Here is a 15,040-nt window from a genome sequence, read left to right as displayed (position 1 = left end):
AACCCCCCTCTTTCTCCTCCTCTCTCTCTCTCTCTCTCTCTCTCTCTCTCTCTCTCTCGCACACACACACAGCTCTACTCAGCCTATCTCTCCCCCCCCCCGCCCTCCTTACCCCCCCCTCATCTCCTTGTCAGAGCGAGGTTGAGGCAGCGACGGGCAGCAGCGGCCAAACGGGGGGGGGAGAGCTCTCTGTGTGTCTTTTCAACTGAACTGCAAAATGCTTCAGCTGCAGGACTGTGAATCTTAAAATTTGTGCTGAATCAAGCATCCAAAAGATCCTCCAATAATAACGTGACAAACACGTTTGAAATGAGGCAGATTAGATGCTGATGCAATGCTGTATCAAGATAGTCAAACCCCACACCCCCCCCACCCCCACCCCCACCCCGCACCACCATTTCTGCATCGTTTTCTCTCGCTGATAAATTCAGAGAAGGAAGAAGGCAATCGTGTAATCAAACAGTTTTCATTTAAAGTCTCCTTCTAGTGACATTTCTGCACGAGCGAGATAAAGGCTTCAGGGGCAGACTCAGGGGCAAAGGTGAAAATGTCACAGTGTGAGTGTGTGTGTGTGTGTGTGTGTGTGTGTGTGTGTTTGACAGTCTGTTTATTTGTAGAGACCTCTGTGTACTCCCCAAACGTAGCCTGGGTGGGTTGAGACCATAACAAACAATCAGCCTGCTTCTGAAACAATGAGTGCAGCAGCGTAACAACAAAGCTGCTTAGTTTTTGTCACCGCTCCATCTTAACAACAAACGTACCTGTGAGGGGTTTTTGGTTTTCTTCCAGAGAATATCACTGATGTTCAGAGGAGTTGTGCGTCTCAAACCTGCTGCTGCTGCTGCTGCTGCAGGGGCAGAGCAAAGTGTCCAGCACCATCCCCCTAATTACTGTATGGAGTCTCGTCCCGGGCCGTACCATATGGCTGTGTGAGTTAGCAGGTCAGTGGCTCTCCTCTGGTCTGAGGGTTGGGTGGGGGCAGGGGAGGAGAAGCAGCCTGCGTTGCTGGTGTGTGTGTCTTCAGGAGATAAGGAGAACAAAAAACAGAGGCACCGGTTGATACAGAGTTTTCTCAATAACAAGTCATCACCTGTGCGTGTGTTCAGCTTCTTTAAATCAGGAGAATGGAAACTTTTCAATCATGACAGATTAGTTAGAAAGTTTGAGATTTAAAATGATGTAAATATCACCAATAAATATCATCCAGTTGATGGACATCTTATGAACAAGAAGAAAAGAAAAGAATATATAGATAAAGACATGAGTATTCTAACTGGTCAGAAGTCAACACATGTCAAATTTCACTCAGCAGAAGCTTTTGTCCAAAGTAAATTCCACCTGAGAGTCAGAACAACACAAGTAAGGGTCTAGAAGGGAGGAAACAATGTGCTAACAGTTAGCTTCAAGTCTAATCAGAGACAGCTGCTAACAGGCGGTGCACAAAGGCAACGCACAGGGTGTGCAGAATCGATTTTCTTTTTCTTGTTTATTCTTGTTAATTTAATTGTTGTTGGTTTTAAATATGTTATTGTAGAGAAAGGACAGTGGATAGAGTCAGAAACCAGGGAGAGAGACAGTGAGGAACGACATCCTCTGCTTGGAGGATCTCAGCATCCGTACACGGGGGTGCACTTAATCACAACACCACCGTTGCACCTTGTATTTTTTTCTTATGTAATCATCATCAACAGCATCATCAGAAATAGCTTCATCATCAACGTCATCATCATCATGCTCTCACGTCTCAAACAAACATGTTTCCTCCAGATGTATCCCCACTGTGTGAAAAAAAGAAGCTCAGTTTCTTTATAGTTCTAAGTAAACTCCTTTTTGACATTTTATCGATTCTGAATTTTATCAAAACGTTTGTAATATTGCAACCTGCCCCCTTCTGATGCCGTCGGGGAACCAGAAGGGGGTTAAAGCTCCAGTGAAGAGTTTTTTTTTGCTGTTTATGAATTACACTGAAATGAACGCTGATGACTTTAAATAACCTCAAAATGCAGGAGATACCATCAGTGAGATTATTGATTATTTCCATGCAGTTATTTTTAATTCCTGTAAACTCTGCTGCGGGGTTGGTGTCAGACAAGAAGATTAAAGGCATGCTTCAGAAACAGCTTTTGTTTTTCATTTTTCATGGCAAAGATAAATGGGGTGTGACTGCAGGATGATCATTTTGGTTAAAAAACACAACGCACACATGTACAGGAAAAGATCGGCAAGGTGATAACTTTGTCCACAGGGGGCGACAAAATCAACACAAAATTAAAGTTCCTCACAGAAGCTTTAATTAATGTCAACAACAACAACTGATATCCAACACACTTATTATAGCTAAAGACTCAGTCATTTAGAGAGATTTGGCTCTCACTGAGGCACTTCAGCAAGATCTGGCATCCCCTACTCGATGTGTTAAAGATACAAACATAATGACAACCGCCTCTGAAGTGACACGAAGTAAACCAGGCTGAGAAAAAACAAGGTGATAATTATGTCGTCTTTCATTCGAACTCTCTCTTTTAGCCTTTTTCTCTATTCTTTTCTTCTGTCTTTTTTATACTTGTTGATTTGTCTATTTGCATTTTCAACAACTCTCACCACCACAGCACCCCTGGGTGCGCTTTCCAGGGCGCCTTAGGGCTGTGCTCGACACAGAAGGAGCAAACTGTGAGCCTTAATCGATCTCAATTAGGCAGAAGCAGCATGTGAATCTGTGCCCGTCATGAAGATAAGACTCTGAAGTCAAGGATTTCAGAGCAATGTGACATTGAAAGGAGCGCAGAGCAGATAACATCGCCATTACAAATCAGAGGTCATTTACATATTTTGTATTTTTACGTCTTTTTTCCACTTAACGGACATTTTTCTGTATTTCATTTAGATCTTTTTTAAACATATTTTAAAATATATCTTCTCTGTGATTGGTAAATTTTCATTTGATGCTTATGGTGTCTTGTGTGAAGCACTTTGAATTGCATTATTGCAGAAATGTGCTCTAGAAATAAATCAGACTTGATGTATCGAAGGTTTAATTATTGCTTCCTTAATATAAAATAAACAAAACTAGAAAAGTCCCAGATTATATACCAAGTCTGACACTTCAATACATCCTGCATTTACTGCTAATAAGGTTGTTTATACATGAGTTTTCATTGAGCATGATTTGTGACAGCCTGAGCTTTTTGAACAGTGAGTCAAACCAGAGGTCATTCTGTGAACGGGACCTCACGAGGATCAGCGCTGCAGTGACACCAAGTGGAAATGTTCAGCTAAGACTTTTGCTAAGGAACTGTTTTCTTACTCTTATAAGATTCTACATTTTATGAGACAAGAACTAGAAACAACACTGAACAATATGTTATCCTGAACATTAAAAAAACAAGCTTCATTCATTAAAAAAAATCAAGGCGAGTAAATTGTAAACAGAACGCTAGATCTCCATTAATGATTCATACCACAGTTCATATTCTTTCCTCCAAAGTGAAAGCTTTTAATGGATGGCTTTCAAAAAATCTGAGCCAATAATCTGTGCAATGGCTACACTCCAAAAGCAGAGCACATTGAGGTTGTAAGCAACCACAAACAAGCAATCTAACTGTTATGGGTGTGTGTGTCAGGGGGGGAGGTTGTATTCTGTTAATGTGGAAATAGGAGTGGATAGTCAGAAGCCAGGGAGTGAGACAGTTGGGGGGGAGGGGGGGGCGACATGCAGGAACTCAGCCACAGGCGGGTTTCGAGCCCGGGCCGCCCACTTGGAAGGCTCGAGCCTCTGTACATGGGACGCGTGCTCTACCCACTAGGCCACCGGAACCCCTCTTATTGTTATTTTTATTATTAAAGTGTGGTGTCTATGTTTATTCTTCAGGAAATAAAAGTAAATCAAGAACCGTTTCCTGCTAGTTTAATGTATTTCTCATATAAGAGCTTAGTTCTCTTTAACATCAAACACACCTCAGTCTAATAATGATCAGAGTAAATACATGAAGAGAGAAATAAAGAAAAACTTACTTCACAGAGGTCCAGGTAACAGAATGTGGTACTGTGAGGCATCAGGGTGAGGAAATGTACTGATGGTCAAGAAGACTTTCCAAATTGAGTGACGTGTTGAGGGGGGGCTGCTGCCGTGACTCTTCCAGGTGCAACAGAGAGACAAGGGGGTCAGACTCGGAGTTTGGACTAAAGCACGGCCCACCTGCAGGTTTATTATAATAGCGAAGACAACGTTTGCAAAAGCAATATAGGCAAACCCTGCAGAGAAAAAAAAATCAACACACTACCAAATGTTTCACCCAGATCTTAGTTTATGTGATGTGTTGCCTTCATGGTTGTGTCCATCTGTGAAGGTGACGCTCCACCGTCATGTCTTTGAATATTAATTTACTTCCTTTTGTAGCAGCGACTTCAACTCAGTCCAGATTCACATTTAAGAGGTGATTATGTCATTATTACCTGAGGCTTGGACAGCCAGATTTGATCACCTCAGGGTGTCCATTTCCTGTTCAGATGAATCCACAATCTCTTTAGACTGGTTGCAACATTAACTTTCTCCATCAACTAACGACAATCCCTCCAGTTTGACTTCAGCACGTGGGTTGGTCCAGCTACTGTTTGTAATCACATGACGTATACAATGTCGCCCCCTGGTGGCCACAACAGGAACTTTCTACAACCTGCATCTGCTGTGTTGTTAAACTGTATTGATTTCCTCTTAGTGCAATTTTGTTTCCAGGCAATAATCCTTAATAGGTCTTTTCTGCTCTGATTTTCTATTTTACAGACTCAATAGAATACTTTTAAGGTCCTCTACACTCTTTCATTACACACATTCATTACATGTGTATGTACCTGTACTCAAAAGGAAAAAGGCAGACAGAAATGAATATCACAATGGGACACCTAGTCTAGAATAAAAGCAACATCTTTGTTTAAAGTGAGAGGATGATTCTTGAATATCACCGTACCATTTTGTAACTAAAAACAAGAATATTCTATTTTTATTTTGCACAGGTGAAGCTGGAACTTAAATCTTTACCATTTACAATCCTGAATACCGAAGGGTGAACTTCTGACACATTTAAGACACAGTAAGAGTTTAAGTTTTCTTTTTTTATCAATTCAACAAGTTCTCATATCAAACGTTGAAATCATACCCTCCACTGTGTGTCACTTAAAAGATATACTAAATCATTTCAACAGTGAATCTTTGACATGAAACACAAAGTACAAACTGAAAGTCGTTTAACACTTTCACATATTTTTTTTTCTGTTCGCATCGTTCAGTTAGTTTATATTAAGTAAAAAAAAGAAAATGACAACTGTACACAAAATTTACATTCCTCTAACAGTTCAACATGGCTTCTTGTCTTCTAAGCTATTTCTTTGTACAATCAGGTCCAGTATGTACAGGTACAGGGAACATGTGTTTAACTTAAAGAGGTGATTTGTCTCATTGCACACTGTACAGGTGATCATGGCCGAAGACAATGTGGAAGAAAAAGAAGAAATGATCACAAACAAAGAGCATAGATACTCCAATCCATTCAGATGAAAGGGAAATGAGGAGCAGAGCTTCTTCTGTGAGACAAACATGAGTTGGCTTTTGTGGTTTTGGGAAAGTATTACAACTGAAGGTCTTGATGGATTACATGTCTGCATCCACACTGTTTCACTGAAGGTACATATTCTTTCTGGAGACCCATAATGAAGGTCACTAAACCTATGAGCTAATAACTTAAGGATATGTTGATATTCAGGCACTCAAAGGGAATCATGATGAACTGACTTTTAGAGTGGGGCTGAGAATTAGGTTTCATTATATCAATTGGTAAGGAGTGTAAAGGCAAACGTAACAATGATCAGTTCATCAGTGGGATTTGTTTCAATTCATTTAATTAATTTAGGAGGTGTTTTGAGGGACGCTTTGAAGCTTACAAACACTAGATCCCAAAGAAAATAAAACACTTCATTTTGGAGTGTAAAGACATCTCATGAGTGTTTTAAGTCTTTTCTTCACTTAGGGCTCTTTAGTTTAAGATGTGTGCAAAAATGAAAGATAGATAGGAAATGGTCCCACAGGGAAGTTTCTTTTAACATGTTTACAGCCAAACATTTTTGGAATATCAAAATATTTTTCAGGATGTTATTTGACTTTTTTTTGTTATGGCACATAGAAACGATTTAGAAAGAAAAAACAGGTTTTATGGGCAAAGACAAAAAAGACATTTCAAGTCTTTCAGGAGTTTGAGAAGAAAACCTTTGTGGGACTGACGTGCGTGTGGATTCATCAGAGAAACTAAATTCCCTGTCTTTTAAAAAAAGAAAAACACCATCTTGTTTCCATAATTTAGTAAGTTTGCCATCTCAGGATGTAATTTACACTTTTAAACAGATGTGTCTCACTTTAAATGTCACAAACAGGATCTTTAAAAAGTAAACGATGTGTTGTGTTTTCTTGTTGTGGACGCCAAGAGCCTTCAATTGTATGATGAATATTCACAAGAAAAGCTTACAGACTTGTTTTGAGTGAATTTTTTTCATTCCTTGCTTCTTTTCTGAAGCGCAGTCTCTTGTGGGGTCAGGAAGGTTTTCCATGTTCTTGATGAGACGGCCTGATAAAAACCTTCATCTGATCCACAGTTTGCATCGAGTCTGTTGTCTGGAGTTTAGAGAAGGTGTTCAGTGAACCAGGTCAGGACTCTACCACTTGCCCCTCTTGCTCCAGTCTTTAGGTGTGAAGTGGAGACATTTTGGATCTATGCGTAAGTGTCTCTTCTGCATCGCTCTTTCATGCCCATCCACGATGTCCTCTGACAGAGTCAGGATGTACTGACCCTGGGTTGAAGAGACAAGACAAGGACAAAATATTTAAAACCTTTCAGGAGCATACTGCAATGATTTGTTTAATAAATTGACCACCGCTGGTTACACGACATGTCAGCTTAATGCAAACTGTTAAGTGTGTTTATACTTTTCACCATATGCATCACTCAGCCTGTTCTGAATATCTGAACTTACTCACACAGCAGACAGAGTTTGTCTTCATTAATCAAACTGATACCTCTGAATCACACAACAGACTCTTTATATATCTGTAAAACATAAAGAATAATATCACTACAAAAAGAGGCTGTTCTGTGGTAACCATGGACACAAAGTACCAATGTTGCTGGAGAACGTTTGGGTTGCTTAGCAACAGTCCAGTTTCAGTTGAGGAGCTAGTTGAGTTGGTGGAGCAAACGTTTGAAATCTTTTGTTGTTTATTACTTCTTACTACTACTTGTATAACCGTTTAATCAAAGCAACATCACAGGAGAACGACTGATGTTGTGAATTTCAGCCGGTCACAGCGAGATGATATTCAGTTAAACATCACTTCCTCTGTTGTGATATTTCTACATTTCCATCGGCAATGGCGGTTTTAAAAGAATATTTGTTTTTATTTGAACACAACTGGACTAAACTTGACAGTTTTCCTGCCTTACAGCCTGTCCTAACAGCAACACCGGAGAAAAACTTTGCTCCGGCTCACCGCGAGCCGTTAATTGACGAGCCTGTGAGTGTTGTGATTTGAGCGAGCAGCTCGTCAATACAAATCACCACACACATTTGTTTTTCCACCTTCAATACAAAAGCACTAGATGTCATATTGTTTGCAAGGGGAAACTGAAATTCACAGAGCAGAGAATTAAACACTAAACGCATGCAGTGTGGACAGCCGGTGTGCGATCATGCAATCATGCGACGCCACATACAACGCCTGCGTGCTGTTAGGACACGGTGCTACGTGACATTAAATACTGTTTGATAAGATAGAACTAAGACAGCCGGAGAGTGAACTACTCTCATCCAACAGTCGAGTTGAAAGTTGTGTAAAGAGTAGTAACAAGGCCAGTGGTTTTTATATAACGAGTGTTTTGCAGCAGATTGCATCATTTAGATTTCAGTTTACATTTCTCACCTTGTAATAGTTGATGAGATTGAGGTACTGAAGTGTCGAAATGACGTCTTCTTTTTTTACACTGGTGATCTCACTGATTTCACTGCAGGTACAAAACATAACCAAATGATTAGAGAACCTCATCATTAAACTGCAGATCTGAAAGGTTGAGACAAAAAAATATGAACAATCACACACTTGATGGTTATCTGGGGTCTCTCTCCGTTGTCAGGTTTAAGGTCCATGAGGATTTCCAGGATGGTCTGTGACCAGTACGAGCGATAGGACAACAGGCCGAGGTCGGAGAGCGGCTTCTCAGGAGTTCCCGTCTTCCCTTCGACCTTGGACAGCTCATAACCTGATGAACACACAAAGTGAACAGATTATAAGCACAGGTATGGTAAACACAGAAAATGACCAAAGAAGGAAGGAAGGAGGTATGAAAGAGCAAAATCTACACAGCACTTACTGAACTCAATAAGCAATTTGCCATAACCTCTCCGCTGATACGGGGGCAACGTCAGGATGCAGGCAACATTATAATCTTCAGTCGACTCTTTTTCCTGAAAAGACAATAACATGTTTAAAATTGGGAACCTCTAGATAAAAAGGGGAATGTGTCAGAGAAGTATTGAACGTTTTTGGGTACCTTAGAGAAGTAGCCAACTATGTGGAAGCCTTTGGAGTCGTACTCCGTCATTACGTAGAAGAGGAAAGGGTCTGTGTCGTAGTACAAGGTTTTATGGTCCAGGAAACACTTTGCAAGTAAACACAGGTTCTGGGAATAATTCTGGAAACATAACAAATGCATGAAAATTAACAAATATAGCAAAGATGTTTATGGAAAAATGTATGAAGATACTGTAAAAGTGTAAAGGAGAGAGACAAATATATTTTCACTGACTTTGTTTTTCCTGCCGTCGATCTCAAAGAATGAGATGGTGCCTTTACGGTAGATCTCGTTGCCTGGAGGATGTCTGAGATTGCATTTTGTCTGTGAAATATGATGGACACGAGAAGATGTGGTCAATGTCAGAAAATCTAAGCAGTGAGAGATTAAAGGCTTATGCTGGTGACTCTAAGGATTCTTACCAAATGCCTCTGCAGACACTTGAGGCTCTTGAGGTACTTGAGACAGAATTCACAGAGGTAGAGGATGGGCAGTGTGGTGAGCTCCTGTGGGTACGGGGAGAAGTACCAGGGCTTCAGCCTGTGACGTCCCAGCTCGATGCACTCTATGTTTTTCATCCGGGTGACGATGTCGTCATGGCTGCGGTCAGACACCAGACTGCCCGTCATGCGTGGCGCAGTCGGGATGCCATCCGAGCTGTCCTGGGAATCCTTGTGGTGAAAAGTCACACCTTTATATTAATTCATTTCACAAATGGAATGTATGGATTTGAAGTTTTTCCACACAGAACATGTATTATCAGAATGGCTGTAAATGCAATCATAATCACTAAACTGGGGTCAGAGGTAAACAGCACCTCCATTTTATTGGACCCACTAAGGCACAGATCATTTGGACAGTAACACAGAATCAAAAAGCAATAAAAGGAAATAAAACAGACCTCTGGTGGTGGTAGAAAGACACTGGCACTTTGAGGTTTGTTATACTGTAAAACCTTTATCATCTAGAAGAAAAAGACAGAAAAACACAAGCTTTTGAAAACTAAAGAGGGGAATAAAATGAATCTAACTGACACTGAACAGTCTGATTGAGGGACAGATTGAAAGCTAAATGGAACTCTTAGTTTTAGTACATTTCAGGCTGTGTTCATTAGAGGCCAGCGAGCAACACTGGCTATCAAACAGACAGGTTGGCCAATAGATAGTGAGAGGAAAAGAGCAAAGACAAATGTTATGACCGATTAGTTCATGTGGGTTTGTCAAGTTTTTTGTAACCTTCTGAGCCCCTGACCTCCGTCATCAGAAGATGTATTACACAGTATATGTATTATCTATTAGCACATACAAGTGTAAGCGTGGCTACATCAAAAATCTCTCAGAAGAAATAAACTTCTAAGGTCTTTTTTGTGAGATACATAATACGCTTGTGAACAGCATTAAAAATAATTTAATTTAATCGATGTAGTGACTTTTAAAATGTTACAAAACAAGAAACCATTCATCTCAAAATGGGCTGAAAATCCAGCTGAAAAAAACTAACACATGTTTACTTGGTTTAACAGTATTTTTGACCTTTTGATAACTGGTAGTAGGGTATAAGTCACTATGTTTATTGCTGTAAATTATAAAATGGAGAAACTTTAATACCATTAGAAACAGTGTTTGGCTTTTAAGAGTATGATTGATGAATCAGATGAATTTAATAAGATCTCTGACTAATGTGTAGAATCAGTGAAGCTTCTCCTGTCACCAGCAAACATTCAACTACATTCATTTCTGGAAGGTATTTTAGTTTGCAGTACTCAAAACAAGAGGTTAAATTCAAAACAAAAACAAAAACAGAAGCAGATACTCTGGTGTAGGCCCGGTAAACATAGTAAATGAATTTAAAAAATAAGTAGCCTATTAAAAAGTTGAATACCTCGTCAGGTCCTCCGCAGTTAGCTTTCCTTTTCCTCCCAGGCTGTGAGGGGATGAGCCGCCGGGCAGTGCCGTTCTAATGTTTAAAGATTATAATAGGTTTAAAATCAGACGACAGGTAAAAACTTCAACTCAAATATTTAACTGACACAGAGGATCGTCTTTACCGTTGTGAGCGAGGAGAGCTGTTCATGGTCTTCCCGGGACTTGAAGGTGTTGGTCTCCCTCGCAGCAGGAAAAACAGATGCCTGAGAGGCTTCAGCTGAACTTGGCAGGGAGGGCACGGGGGTGGCCGGGGGTACCTGAGTCGCCACGGGGACGGCTTCTACTTTCCTCTTCTGTAGTAAACAAACAAACAGTGTTAGACAGCTTTAAATGAGAGCACACAGAAACACATCTGAATCCCATTTATTTTTGTGTTACCACACTATATTCTGTAATTCTAGCCAGATCAGCGCACGTTTAACTTCTAAAAAAAAACACATTTAATGCTTCAAAGCTGAGACTGTCTTTTTAATAGCTAATGCACATCATTATGATTTAGTTTTAACAATTTTCTATAAACTCCAGGTGAAACTAGTGTTAATTTACCCGATTCAAACCTGGTATTAAAGATACAGCAGAAACTGGTCAGCTGTTACTGCATTGGATTTACAATTAAATCTAAAAGGAACAAAGTGTCCTCTGGATCTTTTCCCTACAAAAGTGCCAATTAACATGCATCAACAATTTCAACATTTTACCAATTCATGTTTAGCAGCTTAAGTACATGTGAATTTCAGTCAATAATCAAAGATCTGCAGAAAATTTAAAGTAATTCAATAACCCATTTGAGCACAACATGAGAGATCACAACATAAACAGAGAAGGCCGGCTACCTTGACAGATTTGAAGCTCAAACGTGGTTTGACAAGTCCAGTGCAAACACCTGACAAACATTTGGATACACTGTTTGTTAATTCACTTCCAGATGTGATCTGCACAACTGGATCCTCTTCTTCTTTTTTTGTGTCATGGTTGTTTATTTCCTGATTTCCATGCAGTTCAGCATGACTCGATAGCTGTATGATCACACAAGATGCATGTTAACACCAGGTTCAAACAAGGGCTCAAGTCATTTGGAGAATGGCTCAAATCAAGTTGTACCGGTGTGGGGAGGGTTTTGCCTCTGGAAGGAGCTGTGGCAGATGGTACGTTGAGCTCTAGACTCTTCCTCTGAATTGAACAGAAAGGAAAACGGGAGATGGTTAAATATCATTCATCTTCTCAATAACGCAACATTAAAATGAAAAGTTGCTATGGGAATCACTTGCAATCAAAATCTGTTCTGTATGAAAGAAGTATAAATACAGAACATTTAAAACTGAGAACTGATGATTTCAGTGTTTCTTTAAACTGTTAGACTACTTTACAACATTGGTTCACAACCTGTTTAGTCTTCTGTGCTTGTAACAACTGATGTTACACATGAATACTTATATCTACTATTTGCACATCATAGAAAGTCTGTTAGTGTCTTAAAGCTCTTCGAAAGTCTACTGAAAAAGGGATTTAAAATGTAGATTTATAGATTATAAATGATGTCTTCCCAATGCTATAAAGATGTTGCTATACCCCTGAATATAATGTTACAATGCTGGGAGTCCGACGTAAACAATCACTCACCACTTCTCTCTCAGGTGAACTTGGACGGGAGCCTGGAAGTCCATTCTTGGTTGGCGTTTTAGCTTCTTTTTTAGGGAATTGAAGCTTCTTCATGTCCAGCCTGTCTCCTGTGACCCACTCATCCAGGCGCTTGTTGACTATAAACAAAAGTCATGTATTCAATTATTTGTTTTTGTTTTAGCGGTAACGTATCTTTGCAATACATTTCCATTGACAAAAATGACAACAACATTTAAAATGTCAAAGAAAAATAAGTTACACCAAAACTATACTCACAGTCAATGTAGTGGACATAGTAAAGCTTTCTTGAAGAAGCCTCCTTCACACTAAGAATTTCAGCCAAAGCTGCAAAATTAAAAGGAGAAAGTCATGATAAAACATATATTGTGCTGAGCTTATATGAAAAGAATATTGTTATAGGATGCCAAAAAATGTTGGGTTGATTTATCAACATGCTACTTAGGAGTCATTAGAATATGCAAGTAAAACTTTTTCATGCAGCGTTCGCCTAACTAGGGTTTCAGTGGGGCTGAAACAATTAGTATTCAAGTACGGAGTAGAGCCAAAAAGGAAACAAAAGAAAGGGAAATACTGCAAATCTTGTTCATCTTAATCTTAGTAGTAACCCGCTAATGACAATCATGGCTTTCAATTTCAATTCAGTTTCATATGTGAGGAACTGCTATCATCCTAGGATTGTAAGGTATGTATTTTAATTGTTTTTCACAAATACAGTTTATTTCACGAGGAACAGGTGCATTAAAAAAAAAAAACATTCTATAAAGCATAATTTATTATTATGCTTTATAGAAACATAACAAAAAAATAATCCAATACATTCTAATGTTGCACCCCACAATGCAGGACAAACACTGGTACAGGTGTATCAAAATTATCTTATGCATAAGAAAAACTTTCTCAATAAAAAATTTTTTTAAAGAGTTTTTCTACTCCAAATTATATAATACAAAGGTAGTCGCTTATTGTAATCTGAAACCTTAAACAGGAGGTGTTAAATGTTATCATCTTTATGTTCACCTTTACTCAGTCACTGCACTTTAACTGTTTATTTATTCATTAATTATTTATTTATTTATTGCACTAAAACTGTTTATTTACTCATCCAGTCACTGCACAATGATAACTGTATATACTCTGTCACTGCACCATAGCTTTACTTATTTGCACTATATCTCTATATTTATATTTGTTTAATTAATCAGTCACTGCAAAAATAATAACTGTATATATTATTTCAGTCACCATGACTGTCTATTTATTTATTATTATTATCATTCATTCACTGAACAGCAATTGCTCTGGCCACTTTTGCATATTTCTCTTTCATATCACCACAAATATATTTTTGTTGTTGTTGTTTTTGTAAACGCTGCTGTTTAGGATTGCTGCTAACAAAGTTTCGTTGTGTCCTTGTATACAATGATAATAAAGATTCTACCTCTCTATCTTAAAGGGTAAAAATAAGATAGGCAGGTTTGGGAAACACTCAAGTTAATAGGACATTAAATAAGTTGTGTTTAAGCTGCGGCGTCAGAGTAATAACGTTGTTAAAATGAGATTTATCGGTGTTGTAAACAGAAGCCTGATATCAGATGGATTTCCAATAAACACAATGAGGCGCTGGCAGGCGCCTTCGACACATCAAGGCCAACACAGAAAAGACTCAGGAAGAGCTTCTTTCCTCAGGCTGTCCAGACTGTTAACTCCACTCTCCTCAGTTAAAAACATAAACAGAACTAAACAAAACAGAACTGTGATTACACGACGCACACACACCACATATTCCAATCTGCACTTTGACACCCTGGACACTTTACACACTGACACTTTACACTGTTTACATTATTCTATATTTTATATATTCAAATATTTCTTTACACACTGACACTTTACACTGTTTACATTATTCTATATTTTGTATATTCAAATATTTCTTTACACACTGACACTTTACACTGTTTACATTATTCTATATTTTATATATTCAAATATTTCTTTACACACTGACACTTTACACTGTTTACATTATTCTATATTTTGTATTTTATATATTCAAATATTTCTTTACACACTGACACTTTATACTGTTTACATTATTCTATATTTTGTATTTTATATATTCAAATATTTCTTTACACACTGACACTTTACACTGTTTACATTATTCTATATTCTGTATATCCAAACATTTATTTTTTAAATTTTACATTATATTTCTAGTTTACTGTATATATGTGTATTAGTAATTTGAGTGTTTACTGCACGGCCTTGCGGAACAGTCTTTTACATTTCACTGCACATCTGTATGAGCAGGTGACAAATAAAAATCTTGAATTATGCATAAATAAAAACATATAAACATTGTGTATGAAACGTTATAACAACAAATACATAACGTTGACATAAGTGTTTTCTTGTATTTTTGCAGTTGGACAGCACAGAGGAGTTCTAACTATCATTAAAACAGATGTAAATGACACTGCAGGGCTTCATGTGTTGTTGTTGGTGTGATGATGTTTCCAGCGCTTTAACTGGAGGCCGCTGCGTCCGTTAACAACAGCTGAGGCTCCACAGTTAGCATTAGTTAGCTTAGCACTGGGGAAAAACAACCGGACGATACTTACGCCATTCGTCCTCGTGTTCTTGGTTTTTACGAAGAACGGGGAGGCGACAGCCCTCGACGATCTCGACCTGTGTGAAACAACGTGTTAACACACATCCCCAAACCAAGCCAATGTCTCAGAAATAATATTACATCTCTCGAAAACCTTACCGAAGACGAGTTGTCCGCCATTTTCGTCATCTGAGCGAGCAGCAGCAGGGTGTTGTGGGAAAATGCCGGTCCACATCAAAGATGAAATAAAG

The 15,040-nt window shown here is 38.7% G+C and overlaps 1 protein-coding gene across 1 annotated transcript; it reads right to left on the bottom strand.

Moving 5' to 3' along the window:
• Positions 1-5,088: 5,088 nt before the first annotated feature.
• On the bottom strand, positions 5,089-15,040 carry LOC109977016 (histone acetyltransferase KAT5). The gene is made up of 16 exons (XM_020626923.3): positions 14,949-15,040; positions 14,800-14,866; positions 12,431-12,499; positions 12,155-12,291; positions 11,636-11,704; positions 11,368-11,550; positions 10,657-10,827; positions 10,491-10,565; positions 9,511-9,573; positions 9,032-9,280; positions 8,844-8,933; positions 8,589-8,729; positions 8,409-8,502; positions 8,138-8,297; positions 7,961-8,042; positions 5,089-6,834 (listed from the first exon to the last, which is right to left on the bottom strand). Exons 1-16 carry the CDS (start codon positions 14,976-14,978, stop codon positions 6,700-6,702), a joined length of 1,815 nt encoding a protein of 604 aa, XP_020482579.1. The 5' UTR covers positions 14,979-15,040; the 3' UTR covers positions 5,089-6,699.

Source organism: Labrus bergylta, chromosome 14 (genome assembly GCF_963930695.1).
Source record: "Labrus bergylta chromosome 14, fLabBer1.1, whole genome shotgun sequence".
Lineage (NCBI taxonomy): Eukaryota > Metazoa > Chordata > Actinopteri > Labriformes > Labridae > Labrus > Labrus bergylta.
This window is presented reverse-complemented; position numbering and strand designations above follow the sequence as displayed.